Raw genomic sequence first — 21863 nt, 5'->3', positions numbered from 1 at the left:
TCGGGTCGGGTCGCTGTTCTCCTGCGCTTCATCTCTCTCTTTTGCTCTCTTTTTCTCTGCCTCCTTTCGCCCTCCTCTTTTCACCTTCCCGGGGTGCCCCGCTCGCTCGCCCTTTCCACCTTCCTCTACCTCTCTTTCTCTCTCTCTCTCTCTCTCTCTCCCTCCCCTCTCTCACTCACTCTTTCTCTCTCTCTCTCTCTCTCTCTCTCTCTCTCTCTCCCTCTCTTTTCTCGACGCTACTCACTTCAGAGAGTTGTTGTTCGACTGTTTTATTACTTTTATAAATGCCGCCGCCGATGCTGCCACCACCACCACCGCCACCACCGCCACCGCCGCCAATGCTGCCGCTCTGCTGCTGCCTCTACGGCGGGCATTTCCTTTGTTGGGACACCACGACCCATTGTTGCTCGCAGAAAGATGCGAATTTTAATTCGATATTGTCTAATATTATTTATGTATGCACACGCTAGCGAACCTGCCCATTTCAAAGCATTCCCGAGCGGCCTGCCCGCGATACCGCTTCCTTCCTTTCGACGGGAAACCGAAGAGCTATCCGCAACACGATGAATCGACTCCTGCGCCGCACGCCGCTTTCAAGTTCCGCCTGCGCAGTAGACGACGGGCGCAGACTCTTCGTTCTCCGCGTTTTTCTCATTTTATGATCGCGTCGCGATTTTGTCGATCCGAGAAAAATTTATTCGGTTGTTGGCCGCGTACCTTCTAGACCAACGAAAATTTCCTACGATTCGACGTCGATTTATTCGTGGCAAAATGGACGCGGGTCCCAGCCCCGCATATTTCGAACATACGCAGCAGTACAGTTTAAAAACAAATCCTAGTTGCGAGTCTAGAATGTTTAACGACAACTAAAAAATCACGCTAGGTATAATTTAAACAACGACTCTAAAAAATCGGCGCATTGCTTTCCCTTGTACCATGTATTTATCTAAATTTTCTGTAACACCTGTCTGCTCTTGCTCGATCGTCCTAGAAAATTCAAGGAAAAGGGTATTCATTGGACATCGACGAGAACAAAGGTGGATTTTACCGTCGATATCGACGTTGCCTGCAATCTCGATTTAAACGACATCTAATTACCGCCAAGCCCAGAATCCGCGACAAAAGCGGTACTGCGAGGCTTGCGCGTACGTAGCTAGGCTCTGCCTCCACCTGGAAATCAATATCAGTCGACGTCCAGGCTCACTTGGAACTGCAGTCACAACAGAATGCGCAACAGTTGCGTCTGAACGAAAGACAGGGAACGATATATTGTGTTCGAGTATCATTAATCGGCTGTTGGCAGTGAGAAGAGAGCTCTGCGATGACGGGTGAGGTGAGGCCCAGTCCCATCGAGGAGCTGTCAGTGCCAGAAGATACCGCGGCGCACGTGGAGAAAACTACTGCGGAAAGTTCGATCAAAACATCCGACATCCACATCTGGCTGGGCATCAACATCAGCATCGTCTTGATGCTGACGATCTTCGGTGTGCTGTTGTTCCTGCCTCTGCGATTGCTGTTGCACACGACCTACTATAGCTGGAGCCAGACAATCGGTAACAATGAGACGACCGAAACGACCGCCGAAAACGCTACCGCGATATTCGAGGCGATGGACATCCCGCCGATTGATCATCGGAAGATGAGACGCTGTCCAAGATTCGAGTACAAGGAACGTCTGATGTCGGTGTTCGTCTGCGATTACGACCGGAATTGCACCTACAGGCGAATCGACTCGACCAAGGATCCGACGAGAAACGTCCACCGTGTGGGATCTAACGACACGGTCGGGAATAAAAGCGAGGAATCGAAGGTCTCGAAGGAGACCGATGATAAGAACTTGACAGAATGCACGGAAGATAGTGGGAAAGACCGTCAAATGAAATCCGTTGCTGTGGCGGGGCGTATTCTCGTGACGATGCTTCTGATGTCAGCGATAGCTGCTCTAGTCGAAGTATTGCGAATACGTTTCGCTAGAGACAAGGTATTACAGCGGCGACCGCATTAGTTTCTTACCTTAATTTTGATCCAGAATTCGACAGCTCGTATGATTTTTCACGAATCCTAATTTCCCGTGGTTTGCATATCCAATCAGTGTAGATTCGCATAATGGCAGGCTCGAGAAAAAAAACGTAACCCTAAGCACGTTCGTACGGTGATAGATGCGAGAGAGGGTAGGAAGCTTTCCAAGTCCGTTTTAGTAATCCATTCATTTCAAGTGCACACCAGATCGAAACCAAAGTGAGACTAGAAGCATAAATAGAAAGTATCGTTATCATAGATCAGAATTATACCAGAAAATCTATATAGATATATAACTGTTGTTTGTTATAGTATGTTGTGTATAGGTAAATAGTACGTCTAAGTATCTTGTTCGATTAGAAACGTTATATTTTTGTAAGAAACGAGATGTAACCGAGGCTTTACACTGATTGATTTCACGTTCGCCAAAAAAAAGTACTGAAAAAAAAAAAAAGAAAACGATACACAAAAATGCGAAAAACTAATAACGAAAAAAAAACACAATATTTCATTCTGTGTCTGCAAAACCAACAAACACGAGTATACGTACATGTGCATATTTTTAAAAACCGCCTAAGGAATCGTCTAAGGCAGGTAATGCCAGTTCAAGATATGCTTCCACGATCGAAATCCCCATGAAGAGACGCTTTATTCCGAGGCAACCAATGAACAGTCAGAGGTCTTTTGAAATGCAAGGCATGCATCGATCCGCTTTACGCTTATTAGGTAGCATATAATTAGATCGGCTTGGCCAGGCTATAAAAGTATCATGCGTAAAACGGCTGAATCAAATCCCGTAGGTGCAAAACCGCCGCCGCTAATTCGCCGATCCTCGTTTCCGTCGCAGCAAGCTATGCAAACTGCCGGCTCGGTTAGTGTCACTCCGAATAATCGGTTGTCACGACGCCAGTCGGCAGAGGCAGAGGAAGAAATCGGCACCCTCATTAACGCCCTTCACCATCGCACACGCCTGATTCGACGGCATTAAAGGTAACGTTCCTCTTTTTCACCACACATCTGCAACAGACGATTACCAACGTGTTGACTACAGATAATTAACAACAGTGGGAATGTATTTATTTGTTCAATTAACATTGATCAGCTGGAGAGTACCTTTCAATGTTTCTGAATTTTTTACCATTGTACACTTTTTAGTTGTAAATAAGTAAAACAGTAATTTCCATTCGATCGCCTTGAGAAATTAAATTTATATCTTCTAGGATTTTCTTTTTCCTGGTGAACAACTATTTACAGCTTATTAATACTTAAATCCGTAATAAAGTAAATACTAATCGAATACTTTATATGCGTTTCAGTCAAGCCAATGTATTACGTTATTTGAAACTACATTCGCGTTAACACTAACAGGGTATGCATCTTAGACTGAAGGGTAGGTTAACAAAATGTGATAATATATCGCGCAACTTGGAAATAATAATCCCATTTGTTTAACTGCGCATTAGGTCACTCGCATCGCACAACGCTCATGTCCACGACTTTACTAAACAATTCTTACTGCTTGGAAAAAACTACCATCCGAAACGACTTCCATAAGAGACGTTTATTCTTCCAGTTTGTATTTTGCAACTCCGACAATTTACTAGAAACTTTACACTATCAGCGAAACTCCTCTGGTGCCAAACTATGCAACTATTTTGCTTATACCTTCTTCGTAGTTCTACACATTTATAATTATCTATAAGGTAATTATTACACGTTTTATTAGCATTGTTACTATCCACCGTTTTTCATGCCTCGAGTTATTCATTTATTTCAATACTTGTCTTCAAACTGTTTCATTTATTTTAGTTCTAAAATATTGATAATGATGAAATTTTTACAATTTAAATGTTTCGCAATTAATAAATACGTTACTAAATATCATATATTAATATAGAACAGTCTGAAATAGGAATGTAACATTTATCTACCGATATCATTTATGACGTAAAGATATTCCAACTAATGACTGTTTCGTTATTTTTAGGTGACGCGGTCAACATAAAGCGTTTATGCAAACAAAAGACCGCAGAATCTGCTCGGGACCGGATATGGAAGGAAGCTAAACGTCCTTGCTTGTTCGTATCTTTTTACGTACAAAATCGTAACACAACGCACAGGCTACGTGAAAGTATTGAAAAACAAATGAATGTATTTTCGGAAAAAACTTGCAAATTATTTTCACGATATTTTCTAAAAATTAAAACAATTACATGTACCTCTCTTCGACACTTCTGTAATTTTCATCGTTTCTCACGTGATATGCAAAATGTTGAATATAACTTGTGAAATTTATACATATGTACATATATTGGTGTTCCATAAATAAATTTTATTATTCTCTACTCTTGCAAGAGTTATCCTAACTCTTCCTGAAATACAAAGTCCAAACATTTTCTAGTCAATGATAAGATTAGGTTGAATATTATATATTTTTATACATACGTGTATACAGTGTTCTTCGCGTATACTCATTTGTTGGTTAAAGATTTCAATTAACTTTTCCTCGGATCCTTGGACCGTTTCGCGCCGTTCCATGCCCAGTGCAACCAGAACAGCAACGCGATCTAGTGAGTTTCGCGTCCTTGCCATTGGCGTTACTGGCGAACGCGGCAAGAGCAGATGTCGCCACCTTCAAGGCCGCCATAGAGAAGTTCTTCAGGATACTAAAAGATGTCGGGGGCAGAGCGCTCAGAAATGTGAGGGAAGGTACAGAAACTGCTTTCCTCTGATTGGTCTTCGGTTCACAGCTAAACAGTGCTGCCCTCGCAGTTCTAGACAAAGAAAGGATGTCGCGAGCGAGTAAGAAGGCATGATATGAGCACAACTACAAGCGAAACAAGCCACACCGACGACGAATGTAGTTTGTCTCGCTTTACTATGATTGCGATTTCACTCTACTCGCGCATCCCTTTGCCCGATGCTCCATCTACAAAACTCGGCGCGAAATTTGTCTTGTAAATATAAACCCTAACGTATTTGCGAACGTTTTGAAACGACGAACAATGATTGGAAAAGCCATAAAGTCGAATTACCATGCTAGAATAATAGTTGTGGAAAAGACACTACTTAGACCAGCAATAAAAGGATTATCTGCGGAAACTTCTTTTGTTCGAGCCCAGGTACATCCTGAACGTTTTCAAAAAACGAAATGTTTAGACCAGCAAAAAAAGGATTGCCGATTCCAGTGAAAGCTGGAACAGCAATAAAAGTATTAGACTTTTTCGGCCACGGTTCCGCCAGGCCTTCATGACCTTTATGACTTTTACAACTTTATAGCTTTACCGGTCGAACTACAGAAACAACAATAACCTTCTTTATTTCACGGGTAAATTGTTTCAACCTCCAATAACTGTCAAAAGTATCACTTAAAATGTAGCTGACGGATTCTCGAAAATGTTGATAACTGTGTAAATTTCGAACCACTTGTTTCAAACCATTTGCGTCGTTGAGAATCTTGCAGATTCACGACGAGCGTTGCAGATGGCGCACGAGGCAAATGGATGCGCGAACAGAGTGAGATCGGAAACATGGTGAAAAGAGACGGGATAGGTTTGACGTCTGTGTGGACGCTCACCATAGAGCGCGCTGGTCTCGTTCTGCCTCTCTCGATCATCTTCCCTTCTCAATCTACTCGGTCGGCGCGGAGCTGGATGCGCGGTAAAATGGTGGGGATAGAAGCGCACCGAAAGGAGAAAATATAAATTGCTTCCGATGAGGAGTCAGTACTCCGTACAACGTTACACGGGTGAAACGCGCAGAAAAGTGGAATCATGAATTAAAGGTGTCTCGTTGACCGAGTCAGTTCTTGAATCGTGATAAACGAGTTCCGAGAGCGTTGTGTATCGACCAATTTCAATCGTCTCGATCGCGCACTGTCGTTCAAACCGGGAATATTAGTGGCGAAGTGTTTCGCTTGTTGCATAGTTGCCAAGGCGACTAAGGTGCGTGGCTGCGTGCGTGTGCGTGTCTAAAAGTGTGTTATGATAAGAGGACGATCGTACGGACAACAATTCAACAGCTATCTTTGCGCCGATGGCAATTCAATTATTTAAAAATCGAACAGCCTGAAGACGGTAAAATTATGGATTACCCGGTTTTAAGCCACTACACCGCGTCCATAGAGGCCACAGCCGAGTGCGGTGGTGATCGAGATCAAGATCTGCTTTGTGAGTACTTTTCGTGATTGTATCGATGTTTATTCTTTCTCTTATAGACGCCAATAAGTTCGTAACGTGTTGAACTGTGCTTTATTTAATTGTAAACTCGAAGACCCCGCAAGGGCGCGAAACCCATTCGCTTCGTGGACAGTCACGCTCGGATCATGGTGCGCGATCTAGCGTCCTACTGTCAGAGATGAAGAAAATTTGAAAAACAATTTTTCCAATATTTTCGATTACAAATGTCTAATTCAAACTTAAGCTTTATGTATCCATGTCAGTAATGAATTATAAAGAAAACAATTGATAAATAAATATTCGTAAACGTTTATGGAATTGATTTAGTGTAAACAAGATTTTATTCTTGTCAATATTTATAGAAGTCCAATAAAAAATAAACAGGAAGTTAATGTTTGATATTTTAATAATTTTTGAGAATTTATTTTTATTTTTTAATAGCTTTGAGTCTTATTGGCATGGAATTTGCAGAGTAAGATATTGTTGCAGGCTGTGTTTTATTCTTTTTCAATCTTTTAGTAAATTTGTTCAACTTTCTGCGAATGTAATCATAAGTGGCTGTAATTCTCTATATAAACAATCGCTACTTGTTTGATTAATAATGCAAATTGTTTTGCAAGACTGTTATTGTACATCTGTATTGTGACACAATTGCCAGTTCTTATCAGCTGATTCAATAATCTGTTATTGTCTGCTAATAATCTGTTCTAATGTTTTCAGATACTCAATAATGATAGATCAGCTGTTCATTAAATGACAGATATGATTGTTGGTATTAGTTTTATTTTGAGATTTAGTTTCATTAACTTGTGTATAATGCCAATATGTTATTAGAAGTTCTATCAGAATACTTGTTAGGGGACAAAGTTTTTATAACAAATGTTTATGTATTTCATTGCAGGGGAAGAAACAAGTTATGTACTTTCCAATGAAGAATATGTACCTGTAATAGAACAGTTCGGAGAAGATTTTGCTGGAGCTGAGTTCAATGAAACTCGTACCTTACTTGCTGATGGTGGGGATAGATATGGAGTTTCAACTATTACTTTTGACACTGTGGAAGAGCTTATATGGATGGGGAACCAAGGGGTATCGTAGTTATTGTTATAAATACATGTTATCCTAGTTTAAGAACAATTTGATACATTTGTAATGCATTAAGCAAAAAATTATCTGTGATTACACTTTTCATTTATAATTAAGTAACATATTTTGTAGGGTCATGTAACATCTTATTATGGGCCTGAGTTACAAAAATATACCTCCTTTCAAGTACATGCAGCACACGAAGTTCGTCATATTCATCCATTAGACGAGGGCATCTTGATCTTGACACAAGGTTCATTAAGATGTCAATTAAGAAGAGGCATACCAATATTTACTCACACGTATGTAATGCTTGACTTTATAGTGTATATGGAATTAAATTTATTTTATAAATATTTTTATAATTTCGTAGGTCGTCAAATATGATAGATATGCAATGCATGCTCCAAATTTCTCCTACACGATTACTCATGGGTGGACATCAGGATAAAATAATTGATTTTAATCTCACTAGAGGGAAAGAGACTGGTGTAGTGAGTATCTAAGAAAAGCGTTAAGTTATATTACTTTCCACTAATTTATGTATATCTAATTCACTTAATTTTGTAGGTAAATGTAGGGGAAAGTGGTTGTGCAATTTTAAGACAGCAAAGTAGGCTAATATGTGCTGGTAATCCTGCTGGAAGAATTGATCTCAGGGATCCAAATACATTATCAGTAGAACACACTTTAGATACTCATAGTGGATCACTTAGTGATTTTGATGTACAAGGAAATTACCTTGTCACCTGTGGTTTTAGCAATAGGTAAGATGATTAGAAAGATGTATAATGTTTAAACTATTACACGTATGTTTAAATTAGTATGTATTAATTATATTTTTGGTTTTAGTCGACAGGGCCTCTCAGTGGATCGTTTCTTAATGGCATATGATTTGAGACAAATGCGAGCATTGAGTCCTGTGACTACTTTAGTGTATCCCTTTTTATTAAAGTTCCTACCCAGTTACTCAAGTCGTTTAGCTGTTGTATCACCATTGGGCCAAATGCAACTGTTTGATACTATCTATGCAAATGTACAGCCTTCCGTGACATGCCTATATCAGGTAAATGTATGCAACATTACTTTGCAAGAAAAGACTCAGACAAATATTCTTACACATATTCTTTTTATGAAAGGTTGCTACTGGTGGTGCTATGATTCTATCATTTGATGTATCCTCCACATCTCAGTGCCTTTGTTTTGGAGATGCAGCAGGTTCCATACATCTTATGTCTACAAACACGCCAGAACTGCAATTTAATACGTTTTCTCGGTTAGTAATTTACATCGTAATATGATCAGTAAAAAACCTGCACATTCGACAGTTGGTGGTACTAAAAATCCAAATATTTTGATTTATTTAGCACAACAGAATTTGCTGACCCAGCTGAATCAATTCATTCTGTTTATATACCATTTGATGATGATGTTACACCCCTAAGTACAATACCTATTGTCTACACTGGTCATCAGTTGTTAAGTGATTGGTCGGATGAATATCTTAAAAAAGTTTACAGGTATATTACTAGAATTAAGTGGCATTGGGTTATACTCTTGTAAATAGTAGTTTGTTCAAACTAAAATATTTTTTATTGTTTGTTTTACAGAAAAACGCCACCAATCGACCCTGAAATTTTACGCACAATGAAAATGCAAGGGACGATAGGCTATGCTCCAAATCCCCAGGCGTTCCGCAGAAATCAAGTGAGGAAACAATATTCTCCTACTCTATTGCAGTATTCTACTCCAGCCTTCCTAAAACTTTCTTAAAATCCAAATATCCCGTTTTCCTCCACTCAAATATTTTCCCACGATTTCCAATCATAATTATGTAAGATATGTTGTGTTACACGCTTAATGTTTATAGTTAAACCATAGACGAAGAAATGCCGCACAACGAATTATTCCTGTTGAAAGTTGTGGGCACCTATTTGTCTTTAAATTCAATTTGTTCTCGGAGAACATTGTATGTTGATATATGTGTAGTGTATTGATTTAATCCGTTTTGAGAGACAATATTAGCTGTACAGATATCTAAATGTTCGTCCTATTAAAAACTTCATTATAGCTTTGGTGGAATAATCTTAGTCTAGTAACCATTGCAATGAATCAGAACAATGCATTACTCGTGATAAAGATTCAAGCTCAATATGATGGAAGCTTTTATTTTGTAGTGATAACATAACGTGATTAAGACTGATAATGTTTTGTGATAAATATTCTAGTCCATAAACGACGTGAAACAGACGTGATATATTTTCGTAACTAGTCAAACTAGTATTTTAATTAATTTCCTCTACAATAAGGTATGAGAGAAAAACCCAAGTCTGTGAACATAAGTACGGATATATTTTAACAGTCTTCATATCTTCTTCTTAGTTTCTATACTCTTTGTCAAGAGACAATTTTTTTACTATTCATCTACATAAATATCAACAGTGTGCCAATTTATAACAACAGATACATATGTTATCTACGTTATTGCTGAAAACAGCATCTATTCAGAAAGAATACTATTCAAAGCCAGTTTGGAAGATAAAAAATATCAATATCTCATATCGATGTTTATCATTTCAGAACACTGTATTTTATAAATCAGTGTGACACAAAGTCAGCAGGCCTTTATAAACCCCGCTTTCAAGCACAGTGTGCTTATAACGTATGCATTTTGTTCGTTCCCGTTTAATGGTTTGTGCTCAATAATTTTATTATGCTAGAATAGAATATATATATGTATATACATATATAAATACATATATGTATATATATCTATATTTCTTAAAGAATGTATATACGAAAAAGTTGTATTTGCTGAAATAAAGATTGTAAGACACAAACACGTTAGCCTAACTTATTGGCTCGGTCCCACGCGCGATCAATAGGTATTATTTATTTTTTCACGATCTAAATTACGTTGGCAACGGCACGCTGAATCATACAGCATATATTCGCATACAATCCGTCCCAAAAATACAAAGGCATTTGACAAATTGAAAAAAAATAAATAATACCTCTTTTGCAGATACCTTACAATTTGGAAAAACGTCGTGGCGTAGTTGCAAAACTATTCGCGGGGGACTCACGAAATAAAGCAGATGATGGCACATTTGTAGCCATTCCTAAACGATACCGCAAAATCGAGGTGAAATACTCACGTCTTGGTTACGATGAGTTTGATTTCGATCAGTATAATCGTACCAGCTTCTGTGGCTTGGAAGCTACACTTCCCAACAGTTATTGCAATGCCATGTTACAGGTAAGAGACTCTCCAACTGTGCTCCCTTTTTTATCTTCCTAAGGGCAATAAAATCATGAATCTTTTCTTTTCAGTTACTTTATTATTGCGAACCTGTCAGAATAGCATTGCTTTCGCATTCATGCCAGAGAGAATTCTGCCTCTCTTGTGAACTGGGATACTTGTTCCACATGTTGGACATATCCCGAGGATTGCCTTGCCAAGCTGCGAATTTTCTCAGAGCTTTTAGGACCGTTCCTGAAGCAGCTGCATTAGGACTTATATTGAGCGACCTGCATCCAGAAGCCAAAAGGAAAACTAACTTAATACGATTGATCCAGGTATCAGTTCATCATTTTTTTTTTTGTTATAATTCAATTAATATTTGTTGATTGTTCTAACGTAAAATACTTTCATTTGTTCAGAGTTGGAACAGGTTTATACTACATCAAATCCATTATGAGATCTTGGAGACAAAAAAACGGCAACAGGAAGAGGAGGAAGCAGCGCGTCTAAAGTCTGGTCCCAAGCATCCCCCGTTCGTTTATAACGAACAAGACTTCCCAAGCATCCTACAAGACATTGGTTCACGGTATAGGAGTCACGACGAAGAACGGAAAAAAAGGAGAAAGCAAGAGGAGGATGGTAAATATATGTGGATCACGCCGAAAGGTAAACACAATTCATGTGTAACCTTCACACTGGGCACTCTTTGTGTTTATTTTTCATTTTTTATTCGACTTTAAGTTTGCACTTAACAATATATCCCAAGAATATTAAAAGCAATTCTGTTAAACTTATTTTAATATTTTTTACACATGAATGTTGTTTTGTTTGATATATACATGCTACTTTACTGTATTCTTAGGATATTACCACCCGTTTTTCGTTTTTTATTTATGCTGCATAAAAATAGCTTTCTCCATACGCTTGCACCGTGTTATTTTCTTTTTTTATGAATTTCATTCGTTTCTTTTTTTTTTATCGGAAAGAAGACATTGCTTTCCGAAATTGCATGAAATATTTGTAGACTTAAGAATCGGAGGTACTTGACAATTTAAAGCTATTTTTACCAAGATTTAATTATAATAGATACATATAGCTGATATTTACTTTCACCTGCTAGGTCTATACTTTTTAAGTATTTATTTAATATCGAATTCGTAGAACAAATAGTGTGTGATCTGTTCAACAAATCATCACTACATAAGTTATCTAATATGACGTAAAAGTGATTTTACATATTTTTGTATTTGTATTTCCCATAACTGACTGTATCATCTTTCAAACTTATTTTTATTGCGAATAGACAAGAATGATACAAAATCTATCGAGGAAAATGAAGTTCGAGACGAGGAGACAGAGATCAGTCGGCTTTTTGGATCCGAACAAACACACATACATCGTTGTCTTAAATGTAGTCACGAAGCTACCAAACATTCCATCATGTTGCTGTGTAATTTAATTTATCCGGAATTAACACTCCCTTGTAAGACAACGTTTAAAATATACGTATCCCGTGCGTGTCAAACAGTTTTCGTGTGTATTAAACGAGTGAATTTTTACCTTTTTTGTAGCTGAGGAGGTTCCGTTTACAAGTGTGCTTGCCCGCAGTTTAAGACCCGAAAAGTTTACACCTGCATGGTGTGACAATTGTCAAAAATTTACACCCACTCTCCAATCTCGACAATTGACTAAACTACCTCAAATATTGGCACTGAACTGTGGTTTAGATACACAACAGGTACATAAAACACAAACTTGTACATAAATCGTAAAATTCAAATCATTATGGCATTCTTAATTTTATGAACTTAGCAGTTGGTTTGGGTACAAATTTATCACTATTATCATTTCTGTAGAATATCTTTGGTAGAGTTCTGCATTAAAGTGTTTACGATTGCGCCCTGTAAAGTACTGTCACTAATAGTACTATGACTATACTGTTTTAATTCAACATTGTTTTAGGACAAAGCGTTTTGGCAAACCCAGATGGATATTGTTGTTCAGAAAGCATTAAGTGGGAAAGAAAGTAGCCCATCTTCTAGTCCTGTCCCTGTTACTGTAAAGCCTTGTAGGTACGGTAACAATTGCACCCGAATTGATTGTAGATTTAGGCACATGGGTAGAGATTCAGGTACGTTTACTCAACTTAAAAAATTACTTTACTTTTATTCAGTTGCCAACAGGAAGCATTTAATCTGATTTACAGAAACCACGTCTACGCCTCCTGTTACACCCCCCACGACAACTCCAGCAACTCCACCTAGTCACTTGTATTATTCTCATTCATGGATTCCACACAATATTGAAATTTCGTTGAAAAGTAATGGTGAAATTAACGTGGTAAAAATTAGTAGTCCAAAGAATGACACCGCCGAAAGTAGTAAGCGTAGAGATGAAAAAGTGGTAGAAAATGGTCAGAGAGACGGCAAACTGCAACAAGTTCCAGAATGTTCTCCAACAGACTGCGAGACAAAGGAGTTAGAAAATCATCATGTCGCGGCAAATAATGGTGACGGGGTCAACGCAAATGCAACTAAAAAGAATTCAGAGAAAGTGAGCAAAATGCAGTACAGTCTCAGCGCTGTTATCTGTTACATAGATGATAAAAGTAACGAAGACAAAAGAAACATTGTTGCATTGCTACGGGTCGGACCAAATTATCATAAAAGATCAGCTGGCAGTGCTGTGTCACAGTGGTACATCTTGAATGACTTTTGGTAAGTGGGACAATATAATTTATTTATAAAAATAATTGCAAATTAACTCATTGGTCTAATTTAAATTTCAAATTAATTCTTTTGCTGCAGCATATCAGCGGTATCGCCGGAAGAAGCAGTTTGGTTGAATCTAGATTGGAAAGTCCCTTGTGTCCTTCATTACACAGCAGTACCAGCACCTGAGCCAGCTGCTTTAGTCAGTCCCCTTACATATGATGTATTTGGAGAAGACAAATGTATTGCTCGTAGTGGAGGGACAAGAGGAATTACATTTACCCCTTTGACATCTGATGAAATGCCGAAGAAAGGTAGGCATAGCATAATTTTTTAAAGGACAATTTTTCCAAACTGAAAATTATTGATAATGACAATTGTGAATCGATTTACTTCTTCAGGAGAATTGGTCGGTATTGATGCAGAATTTGTAACTTTAAATCAAGAAGAGTCTGAACTTCGCAGTGACGGTAAAATGTCCACCATCAAACCAAGTCACTTATCTGTTGCTCGTATTACTTGCATACGCGGGTATGTATACAAGTGTCTATCTTCAATTTTGTTCTACTTAATTTCTTTTAAACTCTACATTATATAAAATTCTCAAACAGTCAAGGTCCATTGGAAGGCACGCCTTTCATAGATGACTACATAAGCACTCAAGAGCAAGTGGTTGATTACTTAACAAAATTCAGTGGTATTCAACCAGGTGATTTAGACGCAAATTTCAGCAGCAAACACTTAACCACTCTTAAGTCAACTTACCAGAAGTTGCGGTTTTTAGTCGATAATGGAATAATATTTGTGGGTCACGGTTTAAAAAATGATTTTAGGTAATTAACTTATAAATCATCTTTCAATCTCGTAAATAAATCTTAAACGAATCATTAACTTTTTTTTTTCATTTTCACAGGGTAATAAATTTAGTTGTTCCACCGGAACAGGTAGTAGATACAGTACTACTGTTTCATTTGCCACATCATCGTATGGTGTCACTACGTTTTCTAACTTGGCACTTTTTGGGGAAAAAGATTCAATCGGAAACACACGATTCAACGGAAGATGCTCGTGCAGCCCTTGAATTGTTCCGCAAATATGAAGAGTTAGAGAGTTCGGGAAAATTAAGCGAGTCGTTAAAAGAGCTTTATAGAGTTGGTAACCAATTGCAGTGGAAGGTAAGAAAAATGAATGATTAATGCATTTGATTGCCGAGTCATAGTCTTCTTACCCCCCAAAAAATTTACGAAGTTAATGATTGCACGCTTTTTATTTGTGTGCTTAGGTACCAGACAGCTGATACGAGGATGACTCCCATGAGGAAATCCAAGATTTCCTTACGTTAAGCAACGAGGGTGAAATTTAGATGATGCTTTTGTACCTTATTCATAGTGTAAATAAGGTACGAATTGTGTTTCTTAAAACATCAGCTAATTTGTTCGAAACATTGGGAGAAAGTGTTTCGAAATTCCATTTTATAGAGAAATCATGCGTTCCTCGTTCCTGAGTTGGGTCGCATGGTGAAAAGAGCGTTTGGGAATGAAGTGTGGCGATGTTGTCGCACAAGTTAATATTACGGGTACAATTACATTCTCTTTTTACGATACTACTTTGTCCGGTCGTTGTTTACGTCATACGGAGCATGATCATGATTGAATTATCGTATCTGAATCAAACGTTGCAAATTATTGGTGCAATCAACGAAAAGGAATTCTTGTTAATCATGGTTTTCATACATGCCGATCAGTGGCGCTTTTGTACATAATGCCCAATAGTGTTTTTCAAGAGCAGTATCAATCCCACACTGCCCGATTATATATTAATATTTATTTTAATTTTTGCGATATGTTTTAACCGCAAAAGCAACACAGTCCATCCTGTTCAAAAAACCGTATCACAGATTCGTGTATATAACTCATAGTATTGTAGCAATAATTTTGGGTGGTGAATCGGTATGAAGGTAACGTTTCATGGTTTCCTTTTATACGTGTCTTTTCTAAGAGATTGACTTTTGTACATCAAACAACACAACAAAATAAGCAAAGCACAGGCTGTTTTAATTTATTGTGCGCACTAAAACAAACTAGAGGTGTATTCTAAACTGTCGTTTTCTATAAAGCTCGCGAGACAAAAAGAAATAATACTAAAATAGTAGTATATTTTACAAAAAACAATTGTATTCATAGATTATTTTTATATGAATTTTATCAATATCAAAAAAAAGGAAAAAGGGGCAAAATACTATCAAAATCTATGAAATGAAATGAGATAAGATTATTGGAGGATATATTTTTTTATATTCGGAGAGATTTACTTATTATTTAAACGTATCAAAACTTATACGTTGATTCCGATGGAAATGCGATCCGTAAAGGTGATTTAAATAGATTAGTAGCACACTGTGGTAAATAATAATCATGCATTTGTTTTGTGTACACGACTTCAATGTGATTTTTCAATAAATGATCCAGCAAAGAAATCTCTAATTTTGGCTTTAATATGTAGAATAAGAACCTATTTATGTGCCTTGTCTCTATATATCTCTCAACACTTATTCCTCAATAATTATCCTTCAAAGAACGAATCATCTCATTATCTTTCATATTTTGTTACTGTCCAGTGGTACATTTAAATTAATTACCTTAATAAGCAGATAATTAACCATTAGATCTTAACGGTACGATCGATCTGGCAGGAGTAATGACGTACCTTCTGATGGTAATGGTGACGCTCCTGGTAGTGAGAAGAAGAAGCTGTGAGGACACCACTGTCGCACCAATTGCCCACCAATCAGAGCAAAGAAAATTTCTCCATTAAGCCTTGCTAACGGATCGAGCTGCAGTTTGGAGGTTTTCATGATTGGATCCATTATTGTATTATTGTACTTAGTTGACAAGTTCGATATGCAACAGCAGCCACACGAGCTAACTGCCTAATACGAAATATTAGCAACTGTCGTTGTTACAACGGTAACAGCCAAGACACAAATTCTACGAGCACCGTGCGACATCAGCGAAAGTGAGAGTTATTATAGACCTTAGCCAATCGAATTAAGGAATTGGTTATTCTCTCTCTCTCTCTCTCTCTCTCTCTCTCTCTCTGCGCCATACGGCGCTGATAGGATTCGAGCATATGCATGTGTGTATTTACAAATGCGGATGTACATACATATGCAGTTCGTAGCTGCGCGCACACACACACACAACGTGATTTAGATGAATTCAGTAGTTGAGTTGACTCGCGTAGCTACATGACATGAGTTTGGGATTTTGAGGATCGAACGTTCGGGAGAGAAAGTGACAACTCATTTGTCGTTCGTTAATTTTATTTCTGTGAATATCCTAAATAAAATCCATCAGAACCAGATAGACCGTATATTTAAATGTTTTGAAAAATCTGAGACATTTAATCTGCTAATTATATTTACAGTTCCTGCAGAGCGGAGAAAGAGGTTAGCTGTTCTTAGATTTTTGTCTGCTGGAGCATAAATATTGTCACGATGGATAGTGTTACGTTATTTGAACGAGCACAAACAGTTTCCCTGACGAATCGTAGCGAAGGTATTTCTCTTTTGAACGAAATCATCTCCAATCCTACTATCGATGCAGCTGACGCTGACGAAGAGAACATTCGTATAAAAGAGCAAGGCATTTTACACCTTGGTGAACTTTATAAAAAGGAAGGAAAAGCAAAAGAACTGGCCGAATTAATAAAAGCTACTAGACCATTCCTGAGTTTAATCAGCAAGGCTAAAGCTGCTAAACTTGTTCGTTCTTTAGTAGATTTCTTCTTGGATTTAGAAGCTGGCATTGGAATTGAGGTATTAATAATTACATTGATCTAGTTGGCGACTCGTAACCACCACAATGGACATATTTTCTTGTTTGGTGGATGCGAGTATCCAAGATATTTATTTTATAATTTGATATACAGTTATTAACAGTTCTCTGTTTGTTTAGGTTGAGCTATGTAAGGAATGCATAGAATGGGCAAAAGAAGAACGTCGTACATTTTTAAGACAATCGTTGGAGACACGTTTGATAGCATTATACTTTGATACCAGTATGTACAGCGAGGCATTGCAATTGGGATCGGCTTTATTGAAGGAACTTAAGAAATTGGATGATAAACAACTATTAGTGGAAGTTCAATTGCTAGAGAGTAAAACGTATCATGCCCTAAGTAATTTAGCAAAAGCAAGAGCAGCTCTTACCAGTGCCAGAACAACGGCCAATGCAATTTACTGTCCACCAAAAATGCAAGCCGCGCTAGATTTACAGTCAGGAATTCTACACGCGGCGGACGAACGAGATTTTAAAACAGCATATTCTTATTTCTATGAGGCGTTTGAGGGGTGAATTATTTTTCTGAGCATGATTATCATTTCCAGCATTTACTTCCATTCGTGTATACGTTCGATCGTTTATCGTTTGTTTGCAGGTATGATAGTGTCGACAGTCCCAAAGCGTTAACAGCACTGAAATATATGTTACTGTCAAAGATTATGTTGCGCACACCCGAAGACGTTCAGTCGATTATGTCTGGGAAGCTGGCGGTTAAATATGCTGGCCGGGATTTAGACGCGATGAAAGCAGTCGCCGAAGCAAGCCATCGACGATCATTGGCGGACTTTCAAACTGCGGTAAAAGAGTACCACCACGAGTTGGAAGAAGATGTGATCGTACGTGCTCATCTCGGTTCCCTCTACGATGCTATGCTCGAGCAAAATTTGTGTCGCTTGGTTGAACCTTATTCTCGCGTACAGGTATAGACAGCGTTATACATGATATTATCTGCCTGGGTTATAAAGCTTTCGTTAATCTTGCATTTTACTTAAAACTATAGGTCAGTCACATCGCTACCCGCATATCATTACCACTTCCTGAAGTCGAAAAGAAACTCTCGCAAATGATACTGGATAAAAAATTGAGAGGTGTTCTCGATCAGGGCGAAGGTGAATTAATTGTTTTCGAAGATACCCCACGAGATAAAACGTATGAACTTGCATTGGACACGATACATAGTATGGGGAAAGTCGTAGATACGCTCTATCAAAAAGCGAAAAAACTCACTTAGCCGTGTTCAATACAATATAGATATATACTTCTAACATCAAAGATTCATAATTATTAATACCATCGATTATCGTTTTATGTCTTTAAAATACAATTGAAATCATGATTTTTTAATGTCCATTGTATTATTTAAACTGATACGTTTCTGCTTCGAACATCTTTATTTCTTTTTTATGCCGATTGAAAATACTTTTTCTCCAACGTATGTACACACATTTTAATATGTGTAGCAGATACTAGTGTGTACATTCATATCCCTTTTGTTATGCACATATTCGTCCGTACACGTACGTCACGCATGCTGGAGAGGAGACGTACGCGCCCGCGGGTATTCACGCGTGCGCGCACCGCGCCCGCGCTCATCTATTTCCACACAGTTGTAAAGCATCATGTGCAGCAGCGACTGTTTGAAAAGGGCTTTTTTCCATTGGAAAACAGTTTATGATGGTGCTGTGATATGCCAACTGTGAAATACAATATTACTGTGTAAAATTGTTTTAGTATTCATTTACATATATACATACATACATACATAAACCTGTTCGAGCCATGGAAAAATAAAAGAGATGACAACAAATTCATATCGTTGTCATCTTACGAATTAATTGAATAGTCGTAATTATTCCTTTTTAGAAACGTTAAATGAATTAAAATTATAGATATTTTCGCTTCTATTCGTGCAGATACTTCCATATTTGAAACAACACTACTTGAAGAGTTTTTATGAAAGTGATACCATAGATTCCATACATTTATGTGCATATATGTATATGTTTGAATGTGTGCGCGCTGTGTCGTTTTACGGCGAAAAATTTTCAAAGTAAAATTGAAATAATGAATATTTAAATAATATTACGACTACATATTTCGTATTTGATAAATATGAAATAGTCTAATTCAAAGTGTAATCTGGAACATTTAATAAAAAATTATATGTATTACGGCAACGCTACTGTAACCGTGCTGATGTTACAGTTACAGATTCTGATTTGATGGCGTAGTAGGAACATGCACGACTACTTCCTGTTTGAAGTTGTACGTTACAACAAAGAGACAGGGTGGTTATATTTTATAAAGTGTTTTTTGTGTAAAATATATAATGGCAGACACAACAGCACAGAAGGTAAAGTATTTTCTATAATAATCGCAATGTTCAACGTTAGAAAGTGCTAGTCTAGGCTATTCGCATGATTTGCTTGAGAAATTACAAGCAACAATGTTTAGGTTAATGAAGCAGTTAACACGGACCGGCATCAATATGTTTTAGCAAGATTTTGCTTTCTTTTCCTGATGAAACTTTCGAAAAACAATCTCCTATTATCGTTTATAGTTTCTGTTTATTCAAATGTTTTAGTTTTCTATATAATGTAATCCTCTTGGCACTAGATGATTAAGTTTAACATTTATACAAAAGTACGCAGACAAACAATAAAATTATGTTTCTATTGGTACACGTAGTTTCCTTCGAATTATACGATATTTTCTGTTTCTTTGTTATTTTCTATCGTTCTATTGTACCATACTATATTGGCTCTCTGGAAACAAAACGTGCAACTTTGTGTAGTCATTTGTTATAATTTACCATTTAAACAATAGTCATTGTTACGTATTATGTACTATTATTCTATATTTTGATTCAGTTGAAGCATTCTATTTAATGTATTTATCCTTCAAGTTTGTCTTACAGGTTCAAGAATACAAAGATTCTCTTAAAACTAAGGTAATTAGTTGAACGTTGTTTCATTGCTGCATACTTTTGACCAAATTGTTGTAATACATACCATCTACCATTCTATGTATATGTATATATTGTTCAGGCCGAGCAACTGCTGTTAAAAGGATTTCCCGAGAAGATTGTTAAATTAAACGAATTATTGGAGACACCTGGATTTTGTAACAGAAAACTGTCGGATGTCCATCAAGATTTAAACGTGCCTATTCCAGATCCAATAATTCTGAATCATTCCGATGATGTAACTCCTGCGAAGAAAGTGAAAATAGACAATAGCACAGACAATACTAGTGGAACCAAAGTGATGGTATTACCAAATGGACCCGTACCTTGTAACAAGCCTCTATGCGATCTGATTTGCATAGTTAAACCCTATATTCGACAACTACTGGAAGACTCTAACTTGGTAAGTACATTGAAGCTAATATATCTCTAAACTATGTTGGTCCAAAATCTTTTTATCACGTATGAAATTTTAGTTGAAAATGTGGGTTTCCTATCTAATTCCAAAAATAGAAGATGGAAATAATTTTGGAGTGTCTATTCAAGAAGATACACTGGCTGAGATACAATCCGTTGAAAGCGAAGCTGCCGCATTTTTCGATCAAATATCTAGGTGATTCTCTTGTTTATCACTTTATAATACCTTGTTGTATATATAGAGATAATGTTAACCGGATAACACTTGGGAATGCTAATGTTTAGCAATTTCATTTACGTACGTCACCGTTCGTATAATAGAACATCAGAGTATCAAACAGTTGTTACTAGATTGGCATAAAAAAATCCCAAAAATATCCGGAAGCACCGCGTGAAACACTAGTCGCTTCGTATAGCGGTATTTAATAGAAAGTACATGGTCCAAACATAAATTTTATATTTAACAGGTATTTCATCTCTAGAGGAAAGGTCATCAGTAAAGTTGCAAAGTATCCACACATTAGCGACTATAGAAGGGCAGTCCAAGAATTAGATGAGAAAGAGTATGTGAGTTTGTGGTTAGTTATGTGTGAAGTCCGTAATCGTTATTGTTCTCTACATGACTTGGTAATCAAGAATTTGGAGAAGATCAAAAAACCACGTTCTTCTAATGCGCAATCCTTGTATTAAACTGCAGACTATACATAATATTTATACCTGATATTGTACAGGACGATAATGAAAAAAAAAAGAAAGGAAACCAAGAGAAACATTCGCGACATAAGAAAACATGACTCCCAAACCCTTTTATTGAATCATTAGGATTTTATTTGTCTTTAATGATAAAATTATATTAATTGCTGTCCATTGCGCCTTGCATTCATGATCATGGACTGAAATTGACCGATATAATTCTTCAGAGTCCTATTCATTTTCTATTTGTAAACTGTATCGAACTACTCTTATCACATTGTACGACGCATAACATACAAAACAGGATAGGTCCCCAACTTCATTTTTGCGTTTACTTCGTCTATGAAAAATTTGCCTGTTAGATTACACGAGTTGCACCGTGTAATACTTAGTACTTACAGAAAGAAATGAAAAAAGGGGCTTTGATAGATGCGAAAGGGAGAGATTATTTTTTCGTCTAACTGATTTACTGGAGTATAGTTAAAAGTGTAATTTGTAATTTGCATCTGTAAAATCATTAAAACATAAATGATAAGGATTCACGAGAAAAATTGTAGATGTTTTTTAATTTCAAATACCCATCAATTCGAAATCTTTGGTTGTGGTAAGTTCTTGTCGATATTTTTACTCACCAACAGCAATAATTTTTCAGCAACAAGCGAGCATTGCTTAATTCTCTTAGAGACTAATCTAATCTAATTCCCTGTC

At 37.2% G+C, this 21863-nt stretch overlaps 5 protein-coding genes across 15 annotated transcripts in view; 4 read left to right on the top strand and 1 right to left on the bottom strand.

Moving 5' to 3' along the window:
* LOC144479030 (uncharacterized) overlaps nt 1–2112 on the bottom strand; it is a 315575-nt gene extending 313463 nt beyond the window's left edge. The window contains exon 1 of the mRNA XM_078197490.1: nt 2014–2112. Coding sequence (XP_078053616.1) covers nt 2014–2105 — 92 coding nt within the window. The 5' untranslated portion in view covers nt 2106–2112. The remainder of the gene's footprint in view (nt 1–2013) is intronic.
* LOC144479031 (uncharacterized) lies at nt 1210–4364 on the top strand. Of its 6 annotated transcripts, none has more exons than XR_013495463.1 (6): nt 1210–1981; nt 2598–2715; nt 2820–3009; nt 3336–3409; nt 3483–3722; nt 4007–4364. XR_013495463.1 is itself a non-coding variant. In XM_078197491.1 (4 exons), the coding sequence occupies exons 1-3, from the start codon at nt 1322–1324 to the stop codon at nt 3005–3007; spliced, it is 996 nt and encodes a 331-aa protein (XP_078053617.1). In that variant the 5' UTR covers nt 1210–1321; the 3' UTR covers nt 3008–3009; nt 4007–4364. The 6 variants fall into 6 exon arrangements, 1 of the variants encoding a protein (XP_078053617.1); XR_013495461.1 differs by having other exon boundaries at nt 2598–2745; nt 3388–3409; XR_013495460.1 differs by having other exon boundaries at nt 2598–2745; nt 3336–3388.
* Nucleotides 4365–5763: 1399 nt separating this feature from the next.
* On the top strand, nt 5764–15707 carry Pan2 (PAN2-PAN3 deadenylation complex catalytic subunit PAN2). Of its 2 annotated transcripts, none has more exons than XM_078177493.1 (21): nt 5764–6188; nt 7099–7286; nt 7416–7585; nt 7657–7777; nt 7854–8050; nt 8136–8349; nt 8423–8559; nt 8651–8803; nt 8894–8990; nt 10309–10542; nt 10617–10862; nt 10947–11166; nt 11831–12010; nt 12099–12265; nt 12490–12658; nt 12734–13244; nt 13335–13552; nt 13640–13769; nt 13850–14071; nt 14152–14413; nt 14521–15707. In XM_078177493.1, exons 1-21 carry the CDS (start codon nt 6104–6106, stop codon nt 14533–14535), a joined length of 3936 nt encoding a protein of 1311 aa, XP_078033619.1. In that variant the 5' UTR covers nt 5764–6103; the 3' UTR covers nt 14536–15707. The 2 variants fall into 2 exon arrangements, with proteins under 2 accessions (XP_078033619.1, XP_078033618.1); XM_078177492.1 differs by having other exon boundaries at nt 10947–11193.
* A 745-nt stretch (nt 15708–16452) lies between these two features.
* On the top strand, nt 16453–18424 carry Rpn6 (regulatory particle non-ATPase 6). 3 transcript variants are annotated; one of them, XM_078177499.1, is made up of 5 exons: nt 16453–16567; nt 16665–17055; nt 17195–17589; nt 17676–18000; nt 18081–18424. In XM_078177499.1, exons 2-5 carry the CDS (start codon nt 16735–16737, stop codon nt 18309–18311), a joined length of 1272 nt encoding a protein of 423 aa, XP_078033625.1. In that variant the 5' UTR covers nt 16453–16567; nt 16665–16734; the 3' UTR covers nt 18312–18424. The 3 variants fall into 3 exon arrangements, with proteins under 3 accessions (XP_078033625.1, XP_078033626.1, XP_078033624.1); XM_078177500.1 differs by having other exon boundaries at nt 16468–16548; XM_078177498.1 differs by having other exon boundaries at nt 16473–17055.
* Nucleotides 18425–19285: 861 nt separating this feature from the next.
* On the top strand, nt 19286–21737 carry Reg (proteasome regulator gamma). 3 transcript variants are annotated; one of them, XM_078177501.1, is made up of 5 exons: nt 19286–19433; nt 19986–20030; nt 20128–20448; nt 20522–20658; nt 20930–21737. In XM_078177501.1, the coding sequence occupies exons 1-5, from the start codon at nt 19410–19412 to the stop codon at nt 21150–21152; spliced, it is 750 nt and encodes a 249-aa protein (XP_078033627.1). In that variant the 5' UTR covers nt 19286–19409; the 3' UTR covers nt 21153–21737. The 3 variants fall into 3 exon arrangements, with proteins under 3 accessions (XP_078033627.1, XP_078033628.1, XP_078033629.1); XM_078177503.1 differs by having other exon boundaries at nt 19404–19433; nt 19998–20030; nt 20930–21736; XM_078177502.1 differs by lacking the exon at nt 19986–20030 and having other exon boundaries at nt 19288–19433; nt 20930–21736.
* The last annotated feature ends 126 nt before the right edge of the window (nt 21738–21863 follow it).

The sequence above is a fragment of the Augochlora pura genome, chromosome 3, assembly GCF_028453695.1.
Source record: "Augochlora pura isolate Apur16 chromosome 3, APUR_v2.2.1, whole genome shotgun sequence".
NCBI lineage: Eukaryota > Metazoa > Arthropoda > Insecta > Hymenoptera > Halictidae > Augochlora > Augochlora pura.
Note: the sequence above shows the minus strand (reverse complement) of the source record. Positions and strands in the feature narration are given on the sequence as shown.